Source organism: Peromyscus eremicus, chromosome 6, assembly GCF_949786415.1.
Source record: "Peromyscus eremicus chromosome 6, PerEre_H2_v1, whole genome shotgun sequence".
NCBI classification, from domain to species: Eukaryota; Metazoa; Chordata; class Mammalia; order Rodentia; family Cricetidae; genus Peromyscus; species Peromyscus eremicus.
Window position 1 is genome coordinate 62,604,228 of NC_081421.1, and position 18,469 is coordinate 62,622,696.

The following is an 18,469-nucleotide window of genomic DNA, read 5'->3' on the forward strand; positions in this document are numbered from 1 at the left end:
AGAGTGTAGTAAGAAACTCAGACTTTGAACAAACCAACTGAGCTAGAAGAAAGGAGAAGACTCCATTAAAGACCCACAGTGTAACTGAAGGGATGCACCAGGGGTCAGGTAAATCCCAGAAAACCAAAATGGAATGATGGGAAAAGAAACTAGTGATTCTTCTGAGGAGGAGACTGGTGTGCTGGTCATCTGAGGTTCCAGGGTTGCCGGCTGCTCCTAGCTTTTCCCCTGGAGTTCTCTGATGCTTAGTGTTTGTTGATTGGGCCTGGCAATCGTGACTAGGAATTGTGGACTTTAACTGCATGAATTGTCTTTGACTCCAGGAATGCCCTTCAACCAGCTGGGCACCCTTGCAGGCAGCAAGTATTACAATGTGGAAGCCATGTATTGCTACTTGCGCTGGTAAGTGTTCGCCACCTCTTTCCCTAGCCCTGCAGTCCTGCTTTCCCGTCTGTCATCCCTGATTTCCCACTCCCCCATCTCTACTTTTTCTGTCTTTTGCCAGCTTCTGGCTAAAATTGAAGTATGCTAGATTGAGGGTCTCTTCACTTAGGGGTATGCTGACACAGCCCTGCTGTGTTTTACAGAGCCACGTGGATTGATAGGTCCTTGGGACATTAAAATAACAACACAGTGTAAATGGGAGATTGTTCACAGGGTCTTGCTGTGTACCTGTGGCTGGCTGAAGCTGACTCAAACTTGCAGTGGTCCTTCTTCCTCTATCTCCCGATTGCTGGATCATACGTGTATATATATCAGCCAGGATTGCTGGCTTTCTCTAAAAGGAAATGAGTTTGTTTTGTTTTTCAAGACAGGGTTTCTCTCTCTTAACAGCTCTGGCTGTCCTAGAACTCTCTCTGTAGATTAGGCTGGCCTTGAACTCACAGAGATCCTCCTGCCTTTGCCTTCTGAGGGCTGGGATTAAAGGTGTGTGCCACCACCATCTAGCCTGTTTTGTTTTTTAATTCATTTTTTGTTGTTGTTTTCTTTTTCCTCTTTTTTTTTGGGGGGGTTTTTGAGACAGGGTTTCTCTGTGTAGCTTTGGAGACTGTCCTGGAGCTCACTCTGTAGCCCAGGCTGACCTTAACTCACAGAGATCTGCTGCTTGCCTCTGCCTCTCGAGTGCTGGGATTATTTTTTCTTCTTTTTTTAAAGGTTTATTTATTGTGTATACAGTGTTCTGCTTGTATACATGCCTGCATGCCGGAAGAGGGCACCAGATCTAATTATGGATGGTTGTGAGCCACCATGTGGGTGCTGGGAACTGAACTCAGGTCCTCTAGAAGAGCAGCCAGTTCCCTTAACTGCTGAGCCATCTCTCCAGCTCCTGTTTTTTTTATTTTATGTGTATGAGTGTTTTGCCTACATGTATGTCTTTATTTTCATTTGTACCTGATGCACAAGGAGGTCAGAAGAAGGCATCAGATCCCTGAAACTAGAGTTATAAATGCTTGTGAACTCCCTTGTGGGATCTAGGAATTGGAAACAGAAGGAGCAGGAGTTCAAGGCCAGCCTTATGTGACTCTGTCTCAAGGGAAAAAAAACAAAACAAGATAAACATGTCACATAGTGCCAAAGTTGTTGGTTTTGTAGTGAAATAGGTTTGCATTGAAGATGGAGCCTACAGTGTGCCAGGTGTGTAAGCACCTTGGGTAGTTTGTTCTTGCAGGCTCTTTTCCTTATCTTGTGTGTAGATAGTATTGGGGTATGCTGTGTGCCTGACCCAGATTAGGTGTTGCAGCATTAACAAAGAATGCAGATAAATATACTTAGTTGTAGTAAATGCTTATAGGGTGCTGCCTTGTTTGCAAGTTGAGATAATATATTTAAGGGATGGTAAGTTAAACTTGTAACAAAGTAGGATTAATTGCTCCCTTTTATATAGAGAGGAAAGTAAGGAAAATAATACCTTTACTTGGATGAACCTGTACGTGTGTGTGTGTGTGTGTGTGTGTGTGTGTGTGTGTGTGTCTGTGTCTGTGTCTGTGTCTGTGTCTGTGTGTCTGTGTCCATGTCCATCTGTCTGTGTCCATACTCCAAATATGTACAAAGAAGTTGAGGCTGAAACCCCCTCTATTTACTAGTAATAGCTTCTTAAGGTCCCAGCAGGTGACCTTTCCCATTTCCTCCTATTCCCTGTCCAGATGCAGTAGTTTACCCCTGTTTCTCCTTCAGCATCCAGTCAGAGGTGTCCTTCGAGGGAGCCTATGGGAACCTCAAGAGGCTGTATGACAAGGCAACCAAAATGTACCATCAGCTGAAGAAGTCTGAGACCAGGAAGTTGTCCCCCAGCAAGAAGCGGTCAGTGGGGCCTGAGGGGAGGGACGTTTGTGGTGGCTGCAGTGCGACCACAGAGACTGTAGACCATTCAACGTGTACTCTGGGTTCCTCTCGTTCCAGATGTAAAGACATTAAGAGGTTGTTGGTGAACTTCATGTACCTACAAAGCCTGTTACAGCCCAAAAGCAGGTGAGTAGGAGTGAGTGTGAACAGGATGGGGTCAGGCAAGCCCCTGCCTTGGCTGCTCCTTACATGGGTCAAGGAAGGAGCATCTGCTGCACTGTGCTTTCTGTGGGAAAGGCTCACCAGTCAGTTCATCTTCGGCGTCCCTCACGGTTGTGTCTGGGCCCATCCTGGCTGACACCAAGTGAGTGCTTACTAGATGCTGAAGTAGTGACTGACTGAATAGACACCCACAGCCTTTCCTGGGGCTTTTAACCCTCTTTCATGTGGGGTCTGAAACAGTCATTATTTTGTTTGTTGTTTTTATCAGTTGAAGCAGGGCCTTGCTCACACTAGACAACTTCAAAAACTAGACAGTTTTATCTTTTGACATTGGTCTGTGTCTCCCCACTCTCAAGTCCCCATAGTCTCCATAGGATCCCTTAGTGTTTCCTCTTTTTTTTATTATTATTATTATTTTGAAAAATGGTGTTACTGGCCTGAAACTCACTGTGTGCCTATATGTATCAGTCTGGCCTTGAATTATCAAATCTGCTTGCCTCTGCCTTCTAAGTGCTGGCATTAAAGCCATGTACTATCATGCCTAGGTGACTTACGTGTTTGTTGGGTGTGCCAGGGGTTGGGCCCAGGGCCTTAGGCGTTCTTGGCCAACACGTGAGCTACATCCTTAGTCTCTGATTCTGGTTGTCGGTTCTGTGCCACCCCACACCATCACTGACATCGCTTGTCCCTCTTCCTCCCCATAGCTGCTCCATGGATTCTGAGCTGACCTCACTTTGTCAGTCAGTCCTAGAGGACTTCAACCTCTGTCTCTTCTACCTGCCCTCCTCACCCAACCTTGGCCTAATGAACGAGGATGAGGAAGAATGTGAAAGTGGATATGCTTACCTCCCTGACCTCCTCATCTTTCAGATGGCCATCATCTGCCTTATGGGCGTGCACAGTTTAAAGAGAGCAGGTACTCGTACGGCGTCCCTCTGCTCCCCACTGTCCTGTTGGCAGTGTGACAAGACTTCCTTCCACAAGTAGTCCCTTCCTTGCGTATGTGTGTAGAGGGAGGCCGAGGAAGCCTACCAATGGACTTCCTCCATAGACAGTCATGTACTCTCCAGGGCCCAGGCCTTGGTATCAGGGCACTTAGGAAGAATCTGGAAACCTTTCTGGCAGAGGTAGTGGGAGAGGCGGTGCTAGATGCCAAGAATCTTGGGTTACCAGGAACAGTCTCAAAGCTTGAGCGAGATAAGCTAGGGCAAGAAGATACACCTACATGAAAAGTGTGGGGTGAGCTGGTATATTCTAGTTTGTGAGAAGGTGGATACTATTCAAGAGACTCGAGAAACCTTTGTCAAGAACCAGCTTTGAGGAGTAGTTGGCCCATTGGATGACTGAGAGAGGTAAGACAAGTTGGACGTGATGATGCTTACTCCTGTTCTCCTGGTTCTAGGATCCAAGCAGTATAGTGCAGCCATTGCTTTCACCCTGGCCCTCTTCTCCCACCTCGTCAATCATGTCAACATACGGCTGCAGGCGGAGCTGGAAGAGGGCGAGAACCCTGTCTCGGCTTTTCAGAGTGATGGCACAGGTTTGAGGCCGGGGCGGGCTGGGACTGGAAAGTTTGCATGGACTCGGGGAATAAGGAGGGAATTGCGTACTGTGGGAGAGCTGGTGGGAGAGGGCGTGTTCCAGCTTACAGGTCTAGTGTTGTTCAGTTCGTCTCCCCTGACTTTCACCTGTATACAGATGAACCAGAGTCAAAAGAACCACTAGAAAAGGAGGAGCCGGAGCCTGAGCCTCCCACTGTGGTGCCTCAAACTGAGGAGGGTAGAAAGAACCGTAAGCACTCCCGACTCTCTTGTCTCCGTCGCCGTCGCCGCCACCATCCTCCTAAAGCTGGTGACGACAGCGACTTGAGTGAAGGTTTTGAATCAGACTCGAGCCGTGACTCTGCCCAGGCCAGTGACGGCTCAGACAGCGGCTCTGATAAGAGCCTGGAAGGCCGGGGCACTGCGTTTGATGCAGAGACAGACTCAGAAATGAACAGCCAGGAGTCCCGCTCAGACCTGGAGGACATGGAGGATGAAGAGGGGACAAGGTCTCCAGCTCTGGAGCCCCCTCAGGCCAGGTCAGAGGTTCCTGATTCCCTCAACGGCCCTCTGGGCCCCAGTGAGGCAAGCATTGCCAGCAATCTCCAGGCCATGTCCACCCAGATGTTCCAGACGAAGCGCTGCTTCCGACTGGCCCCCACTTTCAGCAACCTGCTCCTACAGCCCACCACGGAACCCAACAGTGTGTCCAGTCCCAGGTCTTGTGTCAACGGAGATGTGGACAAGCCGTTAGAGCCAGGTACCTGAGTCTGCCTCCTGCTTGGGTGCACATCTCTATACTATGGCTGTGAGAGACCACCTTCTCTTAGAGTGACCTCACCCTTGGTGCTTTGCTATCAGGAGTCCTTTTCCACCACACTGCCCTGTGGCTTTGGGCTCTTTCCTCCTTGTCGGCCATTGTATTTTCTTCCCTCAAGGCATCCAGCTCCCCCCAGGGGTCCCTAAAGCTGGACATAGTGTTCCTGTCACTCAAGTATCATCATTGTAGAGGGAGCATTCTTCAACAGCAGCACCTGTGGAGCCTGTTCTATGTCAAGCTCTAGGCTAGACTGTTTTAGTATTGTCTTTTCTTTTTCTACTACTGTGCAGCCAGCCTAGGAGCTCCTGCATGCTGGTCATGTGTTAACCACTGGGCAGCATCCCCAGGGGTTAGGGTGTTTTTTTGCCTTCAGCCTAGCAATCTGTAGTGGAAGAGCTGCCAGCCCTGTTCTTGTTTGTTTGTTTGTTTTTGTTGTTTGTTTTTTTAAGGTTCATTTATTTTATATGTATATGAGTGCTCTCTTGACTTTATGTCAGAAGAGGGCATCAGATCCCACCATAGATGGTTGTGAGCATCATGTGGGTGCTGGGAATTGAACTCAGGACCTCTGGAAGAGCAGCCAGTGCCCTTAACCACCGAGCCGTATCTCTAGCCCGGCCCTGTTCTAAATGCTGTTTTTTTGTTGGGTTTGTTTGGTTGGTTGGTTGGGTTTTTTTTTTTTTTTTGTTTTTTGTTTTTTGGTTTTTCGAGACAGGGTTTCTCTGTGTGTCTTTGGAGCCTGTCCTGGAACTCACTCTGTAGCCCAGGCTGGCCTCGAACTCACAGAGATCCACCTGCCTCTGCCTCCTGAGTGCTGGGATTAAAGGCATGCGCCACCACCGCCCGGCTTGTTTGGTTTTTCAAGACAGGGTTTCTCTGTAGTTTTGGTGTCTGTCCTGGATCTCGCTCTGTAGACCAGGCTGGCCTTGAACTCACAGAGATCCACCAGGCTCTGCCTCATAAGTGCTGGGATTAAAAGTGTACACCACCACCGTCTGGCCTAAATGCTGTTTTTAACCTCCAGACTTCGTATACAGTGCCCCATTTGTCTGAAGGATGCAGAAGCATGTCCTTTTTCGCCTTAATAAGGCCACCACTTGTTTTTTGTTTGTTTAGTTGGTTGTTTTTTTTTTTTTTTTGTTTTTTGTTTTTGTTTTTGTTTTTTTTTTTTTTTTTTTTTAGTTTTTGTTTGTTTGGTTGTTTTGTTTCAAGACGAAATTTCTCTGTATAGTCCTCACTGTCCTGGAACTCACTCTGTAGCCCAGGCTGGCCTTGAACTCACAGAGGTCTGCCTGCCTCTGCCACCCCAGTGTTGGGATTAAAGGTGTGAGCCACCACCTCCCCGAAATATTTCTTTTTTTTTTTTTAATCTGGCATTTGCTTGAGGCCAGTGACATCTTCTCCTTGTGGGTAACCTGTACCATCTGCTCCACTGCAGCCTCTACCCTCTCCTGTCTGGTGAGACTTTACTGGCTTACTTGTCTTGAGATAGACTGAGCTTTAGGAGAACTAAATATAATATATCTTCTCTGTTTGTGTTCCTAATGCCTAACACAGTGCCTGGCATGGGGTGGAACTTTTGAGATTAAGAAATTTTAAACAAGGTCAGGTGTTGTGGCACACACTTTTAATCCCAGCATGAAGCTCTTAGTTTAAAAATCAGTGGCCTGGGGGCTGGAGAGATGGCTCAGCGGTTAAGAATACTGACTGCTCTTCCAGAGGTCCTGAGTTCAATTCCCAGCAACCACATGGTGGCTCACAATCATCTGTAACGAGATCTGGTGCCCTCTTCTGGCCTGCAGCCATATATGCAGGCAGAACACTCTATACATGATAAATAAATAAATCTTTAAAAAAAAAAATCAGTGGCCAGGTACAGCGGGGCAGGGGTCTGACAGTGACTGAGACTCTAGGTGGGTGGAGTGGGTGGTAACATTCTCTGAGAGTATGGAGGCCTGTTGCCAAATGCTGTTCACTGCTTACCCCGGTTTTCTCTCCTTTGCCCCACCCCAGCCTCTGAGGATGGCTCTGAGTCGGAGGGGAGCGAGTCCAGCAGCCGCTCGTGTCGCAATGAGCGCAGCCTTCAGGAGAAGCTGCAGGCCCTGATGGCTGAGGGCCTCCTTCCTGCTGTGAAGGTCTTCCTCGACTGGCTGCGGACCAATCCTGACCTCATCATCGTCTGTGCGCAGGTGTTTACCCACATCCCACATGGTCAGGTCCACAAGGTTGGAAGGGTGTGAGATCAGAAGGGGCCTAGGTAGCCTGTCTGTGGTCTGCCAAGAACCTGATTGGCCTGGCAGGAATGGGCGTGAGCTCTTCCCTCCAAGAACCTATGTCCAGGGGAGGGAGAGGAAGTTGCCAATTCCGCTTTATTTTCCCAAAGCTGACTTAATAGCTGACATTGTGGGAAATGTTGGGGGCCAGACTCAGTAAACATGAAAGAATACAAAGGAAAGAAAGGCATCAAAGGCTGGGCAGTGGTGGCAGCGGCACACGCCTTTAACCCCAGCACTTAGGAGGCAGAGCCAGGCAGATCTCAGTGAGTTTGAGGCCAGCCTGGTCTACAGAGTGAGTTCCAGGACAGCCAGGAACACAGAGAAACCCTGTCTCGAAGGAAAAAAAGGACAGCGCAGTAGAGGACAGCAACAGATACAAAAACTGGGGCAAAGTTGGGCTGTTCCAGGCAGAGGCTGTGGCTTCGAGAGGCACTCTTAGGAGCTGGTCTTGTCAGACTGCTGCCATAGGGGCTGGGTGGGGCCATGCCTGCGCCCCCACGGATCAGAGCCTCAGTCTTGAGCTTGCTGCAGTCCATGCCCGGTGTTGTAGTCTTGTTTACTGTGAAGAGCCCTGTCCTTCCCTGTGAGTGTCCATTAGACAGGAGAAGCCAGCTCATGGGTCTTGCTTTCACTCTTTCCCAGTCTCCAAAGCTCCTCCTGGGGCCACACTGCCTGCTCTAACCTGATCCAGTTTCCCAATCCTGCATGCACTTCCTCTTGTTAATCTGCTGTCCAGTCCCTCTGAGTCTCAGAACACAAGGCCCCGGTGTGCTACCTGCCTCGCTTTCCTGTACTGTCTCTGTCTGGAGGTATTCTTTTTCTCCCCAGAGCTCTCAAAGTTTGTGGAACCGCCTGTCTGTGTTGCTGAATCTGTTGCCAGCAGCTGGTGAACTCCAGGATTCTGGTGAGTGGGCCCTAGGACTATTCTCCTTCTCTCTTACTGGCCCCATCAAACCTGGTTGGTCCCCCTCTTCTAACTTAGATTTGGGGGTAAGGAGCCTCCCTAGCACATAGCTAGCAGTCAGTGTAGTTTCCACACCAACACTGCTCCTACTGAGCTGGTGGTCTTGTGTGCGAGGAGGTGTGCTCCCGGGGAAGGAACGGGCTGGTGAGAGCAGAGGCGCCAGGCTGTCGTGTCCTCACCGTGCTGCCTGTAGGCGTTGAGGATTGACACCATCGCTGGTCAGGTCATCGCTCTACCCCCTTCCCACTAGAAAACTCCTGCTGTTCTTCCTGCTGAGACTCACCAAGAGCTTCCTCCCCAGGCTCACTGTCCTTGTTCTCCTCCTGCTTTCTCCTCTGGCTCCAGCTCTGCTGTCCTAGAGCTCCACCGGCGTGGCCCGGTGTGTCTCTTCCTTCCCTCCATCTACCGTTCGTCTTAGGGCCGTCCTGCCTCACCAGCCTGGTCATCCTGTAGGAGGTTTGTGTTTCCTGTGGCCATTCCCCAGGGCAGTGCTCTGACAGTCTCCTTCTGCCTAGGCCTGGCCCTGTGTCCTGAAGTCCAGGGTCTCCTTGAAGGCTGTGAGCTGCCTGACCTCCCTGCTAGCCTGCTGCTCCCAGAGGATATGGCGCTGCGGAACCTACCTCCTCTCCGAACTGCTCATAGACGCTTTAACTTCGATGCAGATCGGCCGCTGCTCAGTGCTTTAGAGGAGGTAAGGGACTTGCTTCCTGCCACAAGGCCAGGCCTTCATCACGCACCGCAGCAAAGCAGGGTTCCTTGGCTGGGCAGGACACCTTCGTAGACCGGGGACATCCATCCTCCAGGCTCCAGGCTTACCTTGACAGGCATCTTTCCAAAGGGGTGCTGCTAGTAGTATTTCCTTTCTTCCCTCTGTCTGCTGAGGGCAGAGCATCTCAGTCAGGACTTGGAATTTTTCAGCTGCTTTGGGTCAGGCTAGAACTGAACATCTGCCTGACTGGCAGAGCTGGAGAACATAACGGTCGGTTGGTCCGTCCACTTTGGTCAGCAGCTTTCTCTCTTGAGTCTATTACCACATAGGCCATCTGGGGGCAGCAAAGGGAAGCCAAGCAGACAGGCTACCACGTTTCCTCAGCCTTTCTCCTGGCTGCTTTCTCCACAACCAGAGAAGCATGGCTGCACTTGTTTTTATATGTATTTGTTTGTTTGTTTTTTGTTTTTTGTTTTTTTTTTTTTTTTTTTTTTGAGACAGGGTTTCTCTGTGTAGTTTTGGAGCCTGTCCTGGATCTTGCTCTGTAGACCAGGCTATCTTCAAACTCAGAGATCCGCCTGCCTCTGTCTCCTGAGTGCTGGAATTAAAGGCGTGCGCCACTACCACCCGACTGTTTTTATATTTTAAGGTAGGCCAGATTTTTATCTGAGGGGCATAAAGAAGGGCTTTACTGACCAAAAAAAATTGAGAAGTGTGGGGCTAGAGAGATGGCTCAGAGGTTAAGAGCACTGGCTGCCCTTCCAGAGGTCCTGAGTTCAATTCCCAGCACCCACATGGTGGCCCACAGCCATCTGTAGTGGGATCTGGTGCCCTCTTCTGGCCTGCAGGCAGACATGGAGGCAGAATGTTGTATACTTATTAAGTAAGTAGATAGATAGATAGATAGATAGATAGATAGATAGATAGATAGATAGATAGATATAGAGAGAAATAAATAAAATTGAGAGGTGTGATCCTAATGTGTCTCTCGTTTTACATGTGAGGCACTAAGAGCCTTAGGAGAGATGGCTCTAGAACCTGCCTCCTCACTCCTGGGCTGCTGCCTTTTTTCCCTTTTTTCGTTTTTTTTTGGAGTACTGGGGATCAAACCCATGGCCCCACACCTGCTGGGCAGGCGTTGTACCACTGAGCTACACTGAGCTCTTAACCTCAGCCCCACTCCCACTGTCTCTTACTTTCTCTTCAGCCCAAGAACTGGCCCTCTCATCTCCTAGGAGTCTCCTTGTCCCGCTAGCCTCTCTTTTTCTACAGTTAGTGCTTAGTGGGTCTGCATCTTGGTGCCCTTGCCTACTCTACAGACCACATGCCTTTCCAGGGAGCCCTTGCTGCTGAGGTGGCTGGGTTAGCGGGGCGGCAGGAGGGGGAGGGGGAGGGCTGTTGAGGGAGCTGCTGAGAGTCTCCTCCTCGGATTAGCTGTCTCCGTTCTCCCCAGTCGGTGGTGCGCGTCTGCTGCATCCGCAGCTTCGGGCACTTTGTTGCTCGGTTACAAGGCAGCATCCTGCAGTTCAATCCAGAGGTCGGCATCTTCGTCAGCATCGCTCAGTCTGAGCAAGAGAGCCTGCTGCAGCAGGCTCAGGCCCAGTTCCGTATGGTGAGTCAGCCTTCCCTTCCCTGGGAACTCTTCCCACTGGGCTTCCTGAAGAAGCAGTAAGCGGGGGGCTCAGGTGCACAGGTAGTTCAGAAGAACCAGGAAGCCAGTTCAGAGGCCCAGCAAGGCCTGAGGGGTGGAGCTGCTAGGTAGGGCATGAGAGATACTCAAGGACAGGAATCCATAGAATTGGCTGTGTATGGGTAGGTGAGAAGATGGAATGATGGTGCCAGTCGGCTCCTTGCCTGTTGATGCGCAGCAGGTGTTCCCACGCCTTCTTTTCACCAGAGGTTAAGACTGGGGAATGGAACAGAATGGGGAGTTTAAACATGGAGGAACTCTTGTTTCAGATGTAGTCCCATCCAGAGAGCAAGCAGTGGCCTGTAATGCTCAGCACAAACACTGAGAATTCACTCTGTCAGGCTTGTCAGTTCATTAGACACTGGGGTTAAGCAGTAAATATGGCGGTCTCTTCATTTGTGGGCCATCCGCTCCGTGAGCATTAGTGTGCGTCTCTCTGGGCATGTGCAGCCCCGGCAGTGTTGTCCTTCCTGAGCTGGAGTGTGGGTGTCAGGCATGAGAATTAGTTCCTTGTGTGTCAGCCAGTCTCCTCTGACCTGGCAGCTTCCTGACCCTCTGAGTCCCATTGCTGTGGACACTTTGACAGGCTGAAAAGGGGAGCATGCTCACCCAGAAGCTCCCTTCCTTGCTGCCTTAGGTACAAGCACATTTTGTTAAAAGCAAGCTTTTGTGTTAAGGCTTTTATTGTTATCCTGGTACAGGAAGACAGAGGTGGGGTTACAAAAATAGTGAGGGAAGTTACACAGCTTTAAAATAAAACTGTTGGGGGGACTGGAGAGATGGCTCAGCAGTTAAGAGCACTGGCTGCTCTTCCAGAGGACCCAGGTTCAATTCCCAGCAACCACATGGCAGCTCACAACTGTAACTCCAGTTCCAGGGGATCTGACACCTTCATAACAATGCACATAAAATAAAATTTAAAAAAAAAAGGTGGTAAGCTTTTGCCAGGCAGTGGTGGCGCACGCCTTTAATCCCAGCACTCCGGAGGCAGAGCCAGGTGGATCTCTGTGAGGTCGAGGACAGCCTGGTCTACAGAGCAAGTTCCAGGACCCAAAGCTACACAGAGAAACCCTGTCTCGAAAATAAATAAACAAACAAACAAACCAAGACAGTTGGAATTTCTGTAGGCATTTTCTCTAACTCACAGCTCCCAAAGAGGTAGGGACAGGGGCCAGTGAGTACCTTCTTGTGTGGTTCTGGATGCTGCAGGCCACCCTGCTTCCTACTCTGCCTCTGTCACTGACTGACCCCAAGTTTGCCATCTCTTGTCACACACTGAGCAGTCTGTGTGCTTAATCTGTTTTGCAAGTGCCCTGTCATTTCACCCACAGCCTTCCTGTGGCATGGGTGCCTGTATCTTCATTTTATGTCTGGGAAGACTATGGACAGTTCCAAGACACCAAAGTCAAGTTGGGGACCAGGGCTCTGACGTCTTAGAGAAAACTTGAGTTCTCTGGTTTGTTTCAGTTTGAGACTTCTTAGCCATGCTACGGTTATAGGCGTATGCCACCATGCCTGGTGCCAACCATGAGCATTCAAACTGACTGTTCTGTGCAGCCCATATGCTTGCCAGGAGCTGTTGTCCCATTGCCAAGTGGCTGCCAGGCTTAGGAACTCTCTCACTGGCCCTTCTGAAGAGAGGTTTTCCCTCGAGGCCAGCAGACCCACATCTGTCTGAGCTGCTGAACTGGTGATGACGGGCTTTTCCCCTTCCTGCATTCAGGTGATTCCTCACGAGCACTGATCCCTCAGGCCTTGAGCCCCTTTCTGGATCTCGGAGTTTCCCAGGGACGATGTCACATAAACAGTCGGGTTTATAGGCTCAGTTCTTCAGTGAAGAAGAGGGGATGTTGTCTAGTTTGTGTTCTCCATTTCTGTCTTCTGGCTAGCCTGTCAGGATGTGACTTGTCAGCTTGGTTCTTCTTTCCTCCTCTACCAGTGCCCCTCAAAGGGGCATGGTTGGCATTTGGGGCAGGGTAGTTCTTAACCATGCAAGAGTCTGCAGGATAGGAGCGAGTCAGGTATAACCCTGGGATAATTATCAAAGCTGAGCAACTGGAGTTGGTGTGTACTCTTAACTGTGGACTATCCATCTCCACCAATTCTGTGTGACCCCCTCCGTGACATTGGTTAAGTCTCTAACGGATCCTCAGCTTTGCACATTTTTTTACCTCCCTGACTTGTTTGAAGAGAACTAACCAGTCACTTTATAGAGTTGTCTGGTTTGGTGTCATTAGAATGGCGTCTGAGGACACACTTGGCTCACCTAAGAGCCTTCAGTGGTGGTCAGTCACCTCACAGGAAAGAGGTCTCACCCTTGTCCACATTTGGGATGTATGAAGGGCTTGGAACTTCATTTTGAAAACGGAAAGAATTCCAGATACGGTGACGGTGGGCACCGGGCAGTTTTGGAGAACTGTTGGGACTCTTGTGAGAGAGCAGGGACTAATCAAGGAGACCAGGACAGCGTGGATTAGAGCGTCCTGTGCTCTTGAGGTAAGGGAAGGATGTTGGTGTGTAGTCAGAGGTTCACTGGATGTATGTGCTGAGAGGGGACAGACATAAGCCACTTGAAGTGTTCTAATTTTGACAGTCAGTGATTCACTTACCAAGCAGCCGCGGAAGGCTGCCCAGAGAAGAGTGGACGGGGCTGCTGGACACAGACAGTGCATGTGTGTCCTGGACAGCACGGGCAGGTGGAGAGCAGGCAAGGGGGTGTGTGGTTGGTATCCCCTGAGGGGGGCCTGGCTAGAAGGAGCCGAGGAACCGAGGTCAGAGCCGAAGGAAGGCTCAGCAGGCATTGTCATACATGCTGGAAATCCTCAGCTGTCTCCTCTCCATAGGACTCTAACGGGCGTGACCCTCCCTGGGTCAGTCTCAGGGGTGTAGAGCAATCAGAAAAGACTCCTTTTCCGTGCCTCCCTCCTCCCCTCCTGGAACAGGAGTGTCGGGACCTCCCACAAACTGTGTATCTAGTCCTCTGGACTCCAGAGGAGGGACACGGCCCTTCTTCTCACAGCTGTGTCTCCTTGTAGGCGGCGGAGGAGGCTCGGCGGAACAGGCTCATGAGAGACATGGCTCAGCTACGGTTACAGGTGCGCAGTGTGCACACCCCCCTCCTCCTGGTCCATCTGTCCGTCCTCAGGTGTTCCCGCCGTGCCTCTGGACCACTCCTCCAAGAGCTCGCTCTTGGCCTCCGGAATATTCTCCCTGATGCTCAGCCTTCCTTCTGCTTTCTTTGTCTCTTTACCCCGATTTCGCCCACTTTACCCTCAAGGTCACTGGTAGAAAGACCCCTCTGTCCCAGCAGCAGTAGGAGGAGCCCTGTAAAAGCCGCCTTAACACTGGCCTAGTGTCTTCTTACTGTCTCCTCGACCCGGCCCGCTGGGCTCTGTGCAGCTCCCGCCACTCAGCCTTTTCTTCCCAGCTCGAGGTCTCCCAGCTGGAAGGGAGCCTGCAGCAGCCCAAGGCCCAGTCAGCCATGTCTCCCTACCTCATCCCTGACACCCAGGCCCTGTGCTACCACCTCCCTCTCATCCGCCAGCTGGCCACGAGTGGCCGCTTTATCATCATCATTCCCAGGACAGGTGAGTTTATCAGGAAGGTTGGGTGCAGCTGGTGTGTGCCTTGGGATTGAGAAAGCCTTATTTGATGTCCAGTGTATATGTGGTCTTGGTCAAGTCCTACCATTTGTGAACTGCAGCCTCAGCATAGGCATCTGTGCTAAACATCACTGCAAAAGATATGGGCAAGTGAATGAGAAACCTAAGTGGAAGTGCTTGGTGAGTTGTCAAGCACGTTGCTGGCTGGTCACATTTTCAAAGACATTCCCAGAATCTTGTGGGCATCACAGTCCTACACATATCTCCCATTCCCTGTAGACACCTCCTGCAGCGTGGTCTACAGTCTGAGCTTACTGTCTTGTCCTTACCTATTCCCACCCTGCCTACTAGTGATTGATGGCCTGGATTTGCTGAAGAAGGAACAGCCAGGGGCCCGGGATGGTATCCGGTACCTGGAGGCAGAGTTTAAAAAAGGAAACAGGTGAGAGCCTAGGTCTAGCTGGGGCCTTTGTGCAGCCTGGGGCCGCTATCTAGCTGTACTTAGGCGCTCTTGGCTTCCTGCAAGTAAGGGGCCTCGTCAGTGCTTCCTGTGCCGCTTTGGGGGGTCTCAGCTGCTAGGACTAGGAGGCTAGAAGAGCTGAAAGCCCTGAGGAGGCAGAGCTGCTGCCCTGTGTCTCTGAGGCAGAGTTCGGATAGCACCTGCTGGAAGAACGTAGCAGTTGGGTCCCAGCTCCAGGCCGCGGCTCCTTTGAAGGAGCTGTTATGCTTCAGTTGGAGACTGAAGGAGCAGGCTCCCTATTTGTCCACTATGGAGGCTGTTTAAGCCACCCAGGGAGAAGCTGAAACTCAGCCCAGACCCCACCCTCCTAGCCTTTGGGGTTGAGGGAGCGGGAGAGGAGAGAGCTCCTCCTCTACCCTGCCTCTGGCCTGCCTGGCCAGGAAGCTACACAAGGCTGGTTTGTTTGGAGGTCACCCCTAGAAGCTCTGACTTGAAAGCATCTGCTTCTACTGCCTTCCCAGCTCCTCCCCTGGGAAAAACCAGAAACTCGATGTTATCAGTAGAGAAAGCCAGCCTGGCATCCAAGAAGCTACTTCAAAATGGTTCCAAACAGCCTGATGGGAGGGACATAGCTACCCTGTCTCCCTGAGTTGACACACCCTGCCCAGCCACAATGGCCTGCTTTGTGTGAAGTGCCCTCCCTGTCCTTTTCTCCACCTCTGCGGTCTCCTTTGCAGATACATTCGCTGCCAGAAGGAGGTGGGAAAGAGCTTTGAGCGGCATAAACTGAAGAGGCAGGATGCAGATGCCTGGTAAGGTGTCAGCCCTCTCCCCGCAGAAACTGTCAGGAGCTGACTCTGCCAGCCCCTCTGTGAACTACCCCTACCCCTGGAGCAGGATGGGCCAGCATAACCTACCAGGGCCCTCCCATGATCTCAGTCACTTTAGCCCAGAGACGCCTGTACTCAACATCTTGTCTACATCTCCCAGCACGTACTCCAGGGCCAGCTTCTGGACCCACTGCCACCAGCTGCCTGTTGGCTCTTGTCTCTTGACGCTCCCCAGGCTCTAGCTTGCCCTGTCGCGTGGAGATTTTCATGTGTAGATTATGGTCATGTCTGGTCTTGTTCCCTTTACCCCACATTCTCAGGACTCTCTATAAGATTCTGGACAGCTGCAGACAGCTAACTCTGGCCCAAGGGGCAGGGGAGGAGGACCCGAGTGGCATGGTGACCATCATCACAGGCCTTCATTTGGACAACCCCAGTGTGCTGTCGGGGCCCATGCAGGTAGGTCACTGGTGAGGTGGGGAATGGAGTCGGGAAGAGATTAGGAGTCATCTTCAGACACACACCCGCTCCAGAGAAGCTGCCCCTTTCCCACCATGTCAGGTCAGGCCCTCCCTCATCTTCCCGCCTCCACCATTCCACAGGCTGCCCTGCAAGCTGCTGCCCATGCCAGTGTGGATGTCAAGAATGTGCTGGACTTCTACAGGCAGTGGAAGGAGATTGGTTGAGACTGGCCCACAGGCCCTGCAGTGGGGCTGACTCCAGATTTCTCCTGTTCTCTCTGGCAACCAGGACCACCACCTGTAGTCACCCCCCCCCCCCCACACGCAGACTCAAGCAGGCCAACAGGAAGGCAGGCCAGCTGCACGGAGGCTGCAGGGAGGGCCCGGGAGCCAGCGGGAGGATGGGCTGTTGCTGAGGCGGAATCAGGGACGTGAGGAGGGCTTGGAATAGGAGTGGCTTGCGGACCCCTGGCCCCTTCCACATTAGCCCTGTGTCCCCGGGGCGGGGCTGGCACGGGCCTGCATTCCACTGGAGCAGCTCCTGGACTTTGAGAAGGACCCTGTCTTCACCCAAGATACAGGGGGGGTGGGGCTGCGAGTTGGGGCCCCTGGCTCTCAGGGAAGAGTTGGGAGATACTGAGTGTCTGCACAGTTCTCTGCAGACCCTGCCCATCCTCAAGGACCCTCTCCCTCGTCTCCCATGGGGGACAGGGCAGCCCTGGAGCCGGCTGTGGTGGCTCTTAGGGAAGCAGGGCCTGAAATGGCCTACGCCACAGAGTAGGGGCTGCACACTCCAAGGCCCCACTTCCTTTCTGCTGCTGCCCAGCTTCCAGGCCCACTTAGGGTGTGGGCTGGCTGGCTATATGCCAGTGGTCATCCCTTCTCCACCAGTTCCAGTCACTGTGCTTGGTGCTCTTGGCTGCTGTGCTGGGGTAAAGGGTGCCAAGGAAGGAGTGAGGGCCAAGGCCACCCCTCTCACCATCCAGGGAGGGCTGGAGGAAGGGTGGCAGAGAGGCAAGATCCCTGGAAGCTGCTTACTCAGGGCCTCTGCCCTGAACTACCCTCCTTGCCCATCCCCAGGACTAGAGCCGTGGCGGGCTAACATGGGCTGGCTTTGGAGTGTCAAGTGACACAGGGGCAGAGATCATGAGGAGCTCAGGGGCAGACTGGTGCCCTGAGAGCAGAGCTGTAGGGGAGCCTCTGGCCATGGCTACCCCAGGTCCACCCCTCAGCCTGGAAGCCGAGCACAGCTGGGCTGGGATCTTTCCCCTCCTTACCCCAACTGGCCTAGCTGCTTTGGCTGTGCTTAGAGGAGCTGGCTTCCTGCCTTCCACTAAGACAGAGGGCTGGGAAAACCAGGGGACAGGTGGGGTTATCCCATTTCCAATTCTGGCAGACTTGAGACTCAAGCATCACTTAATAAAGACCCCTCCCCCAAGCCCACACTGTCTGCTGTGCCTTCTGTACTGGAGCCCCCTGGGGGTGGGAATGGGGGCGGGGAACCTGATGTGTTTGGAAGTACTCTACTGTTAGAGAGTGATGCGCCTTTTCAGTGGGAAATCACTGCACACTTTGAAAAGGAGACCTCTTAAGCACCTGGCCAACTGAGACTAAGGCCCAAATAAGAGTCTGCCTTGATGGGGCTGGAGACATGACTTAGTGGCTAAGAGCACTTATTTCTTGCAGAGGACCCAAGTTCAAGTCCTAGCACTCCATGGTGGCTCACAGCCATCCATAACCCAGTTCCGGGGGATCTGATGTCATCCACTTCGGGCTTCCACAGGCACCAGGCACACACATGGTGTGGATTCATCTAGGCAAAATACTCAAACTCACACAAAATGGACCTTGAACAGAAAATTTTACTGACATATTTATACTTTACATGCCACAAACACTGTCATCAAGTTTCTTTCAGGTCCCAGCCCCAGGTTGCACTTAATTTAAACAGGAACAGGAGACTGCAAGTCTAAGCATTTAAGCAGGTAGATTTACACAGCAAAGACAGAACATATTGCCAGAACTTTTTAAGCATACAAGTGGTTTGGTTTGGTTTTTTGAGACAGGGTTTGGTTTCTCTGTGTAGCCCTGGCTGTTCAGGAACTCTCTGTAGGCCAGGCAGGCCTCGAACTCAGAGATCCTCCTGCTTCTGCCTCCCAAGTGCTGGGATTAAAGATGTGTGCCACTATGCCTAGCCAGTGTTTTGTTTTTTATTTTCGAGACAGGGTTTCCCTGTGTAAGTCTTGGCTGTCCTGAAACTTTGTAGACCAGGCTGGCCTCCAACTTGCAGAGATCCGAATGCCTCTGCCTCCCAAGTGCTGGGATTAAAGGCATGTGCCAGGGTTGGGAATTTAGCTCAGTGGTAGAGCTTGCAAGCGCAAGGCCCTGGGTTCGGTCCTCAGCTCTGGGAAAAAATTTTAAAAAGCGTGTGCCACAACCAACAGGCCAGTGTTCTCTTTTTTGAATAGTTTTTACCCAGGGTCTTGCCCACCTGGCAGAATTTTGTTTTTCCTGATACAGCAAAGAAGACTTAATGGTGGACCTGGACTTAGTGACACTTGTGACCTCCATTGCCCTAAGCTTCCTTGTAAGAGGTTTGCTTTAGGTGGCC

The 18,469-nt window shown here is 51.6% G+C and overlaps 1 protein-coding gene across 2 annotated transcripts in view; it reads left to right on the forward strand.

Moving 5' to 3' along the window:
• Smg5 (SMG5 nonsense mediated mRNA decay factor) overlaps nucleotides 1-17,296 on the forward strand; it is a 30,377-nt gene extending 13,081 nt beyond the window's left edge. The window contains exons 7-22 of one of the 2 annotated variants that reach the window (XM_059265604.1): nucleotides 324-402; nucleotides 2,176-2,301; nucleotides 2,401-2,469; nucleotides 3,210-3,421; nucleotides 3,908-4,045; nucleotides 4,204-4,806; nucleotides 6,880-7,055; nucleotides 7,971-8,046; nucleotides 8,622-8,797; nucleotides 10,269-10,427; nucleotides 13,541-13,600; nucleotides 13,933-14,092; nucleotides 14,459-14,549; nucleotides 15,305-15,379; nucleotides 15,718-15,856; nucleotides 16,000-17,296. In XM_059265604.1, coding sequence (XP_059121587.1) covers nucleotides 324-402; nucleotides 2,176-2,301; nucleotides 2,401-2,469; nucleotides 3,210-3,421; nucleotides 3,908-4,045; nucleotides 4,204-4,806; nucleotides 6,880-7,055; nucleotides 7,971-8,046; nucleotides 8,622-8,797; nucleotides 10,269-10,427; nucleotides 13,541-13,600; nucleotides 13,933-14,092; nucleotides 14,459-14,549; nucleotides 15,305-15,379; nucleotides 15,718-15,856; nucleotides 16,000-16,083 — 2,423 coding nt within the window. In that variant the 3' untranslated portion in view covers nucleotides 16,084-17,296. Of the gene's footprint in view, nucleotides 1-323; nucleotides 403-2,175; nucleotides 2,302-2,400; nucleotides 2,470-3,209; nucleotides 3,422-3,907; nucleotides 4,046-4,203; nucleotides 4,807-6,879; nucleotides 7,056-7,970; nucleotides 8,047-8,621; nucleotides 8,798-10,268; nucleotides 10,428-13,098; nucleotides 13,271-13,540; nucleotides 13,601-13,932; nucleotides 14,093-14,458; nucleotides 14,550-15,304; nucleotides 15,380-15,717; nucleotides 15,857-15,999 lie in introns of those variants that run through there. The other variant, XM_059265605.1, reaches the window with a different exon arrangement.
• Nucleotides 17,297-18,469: the final 1,173 nt, after the last annotated feature.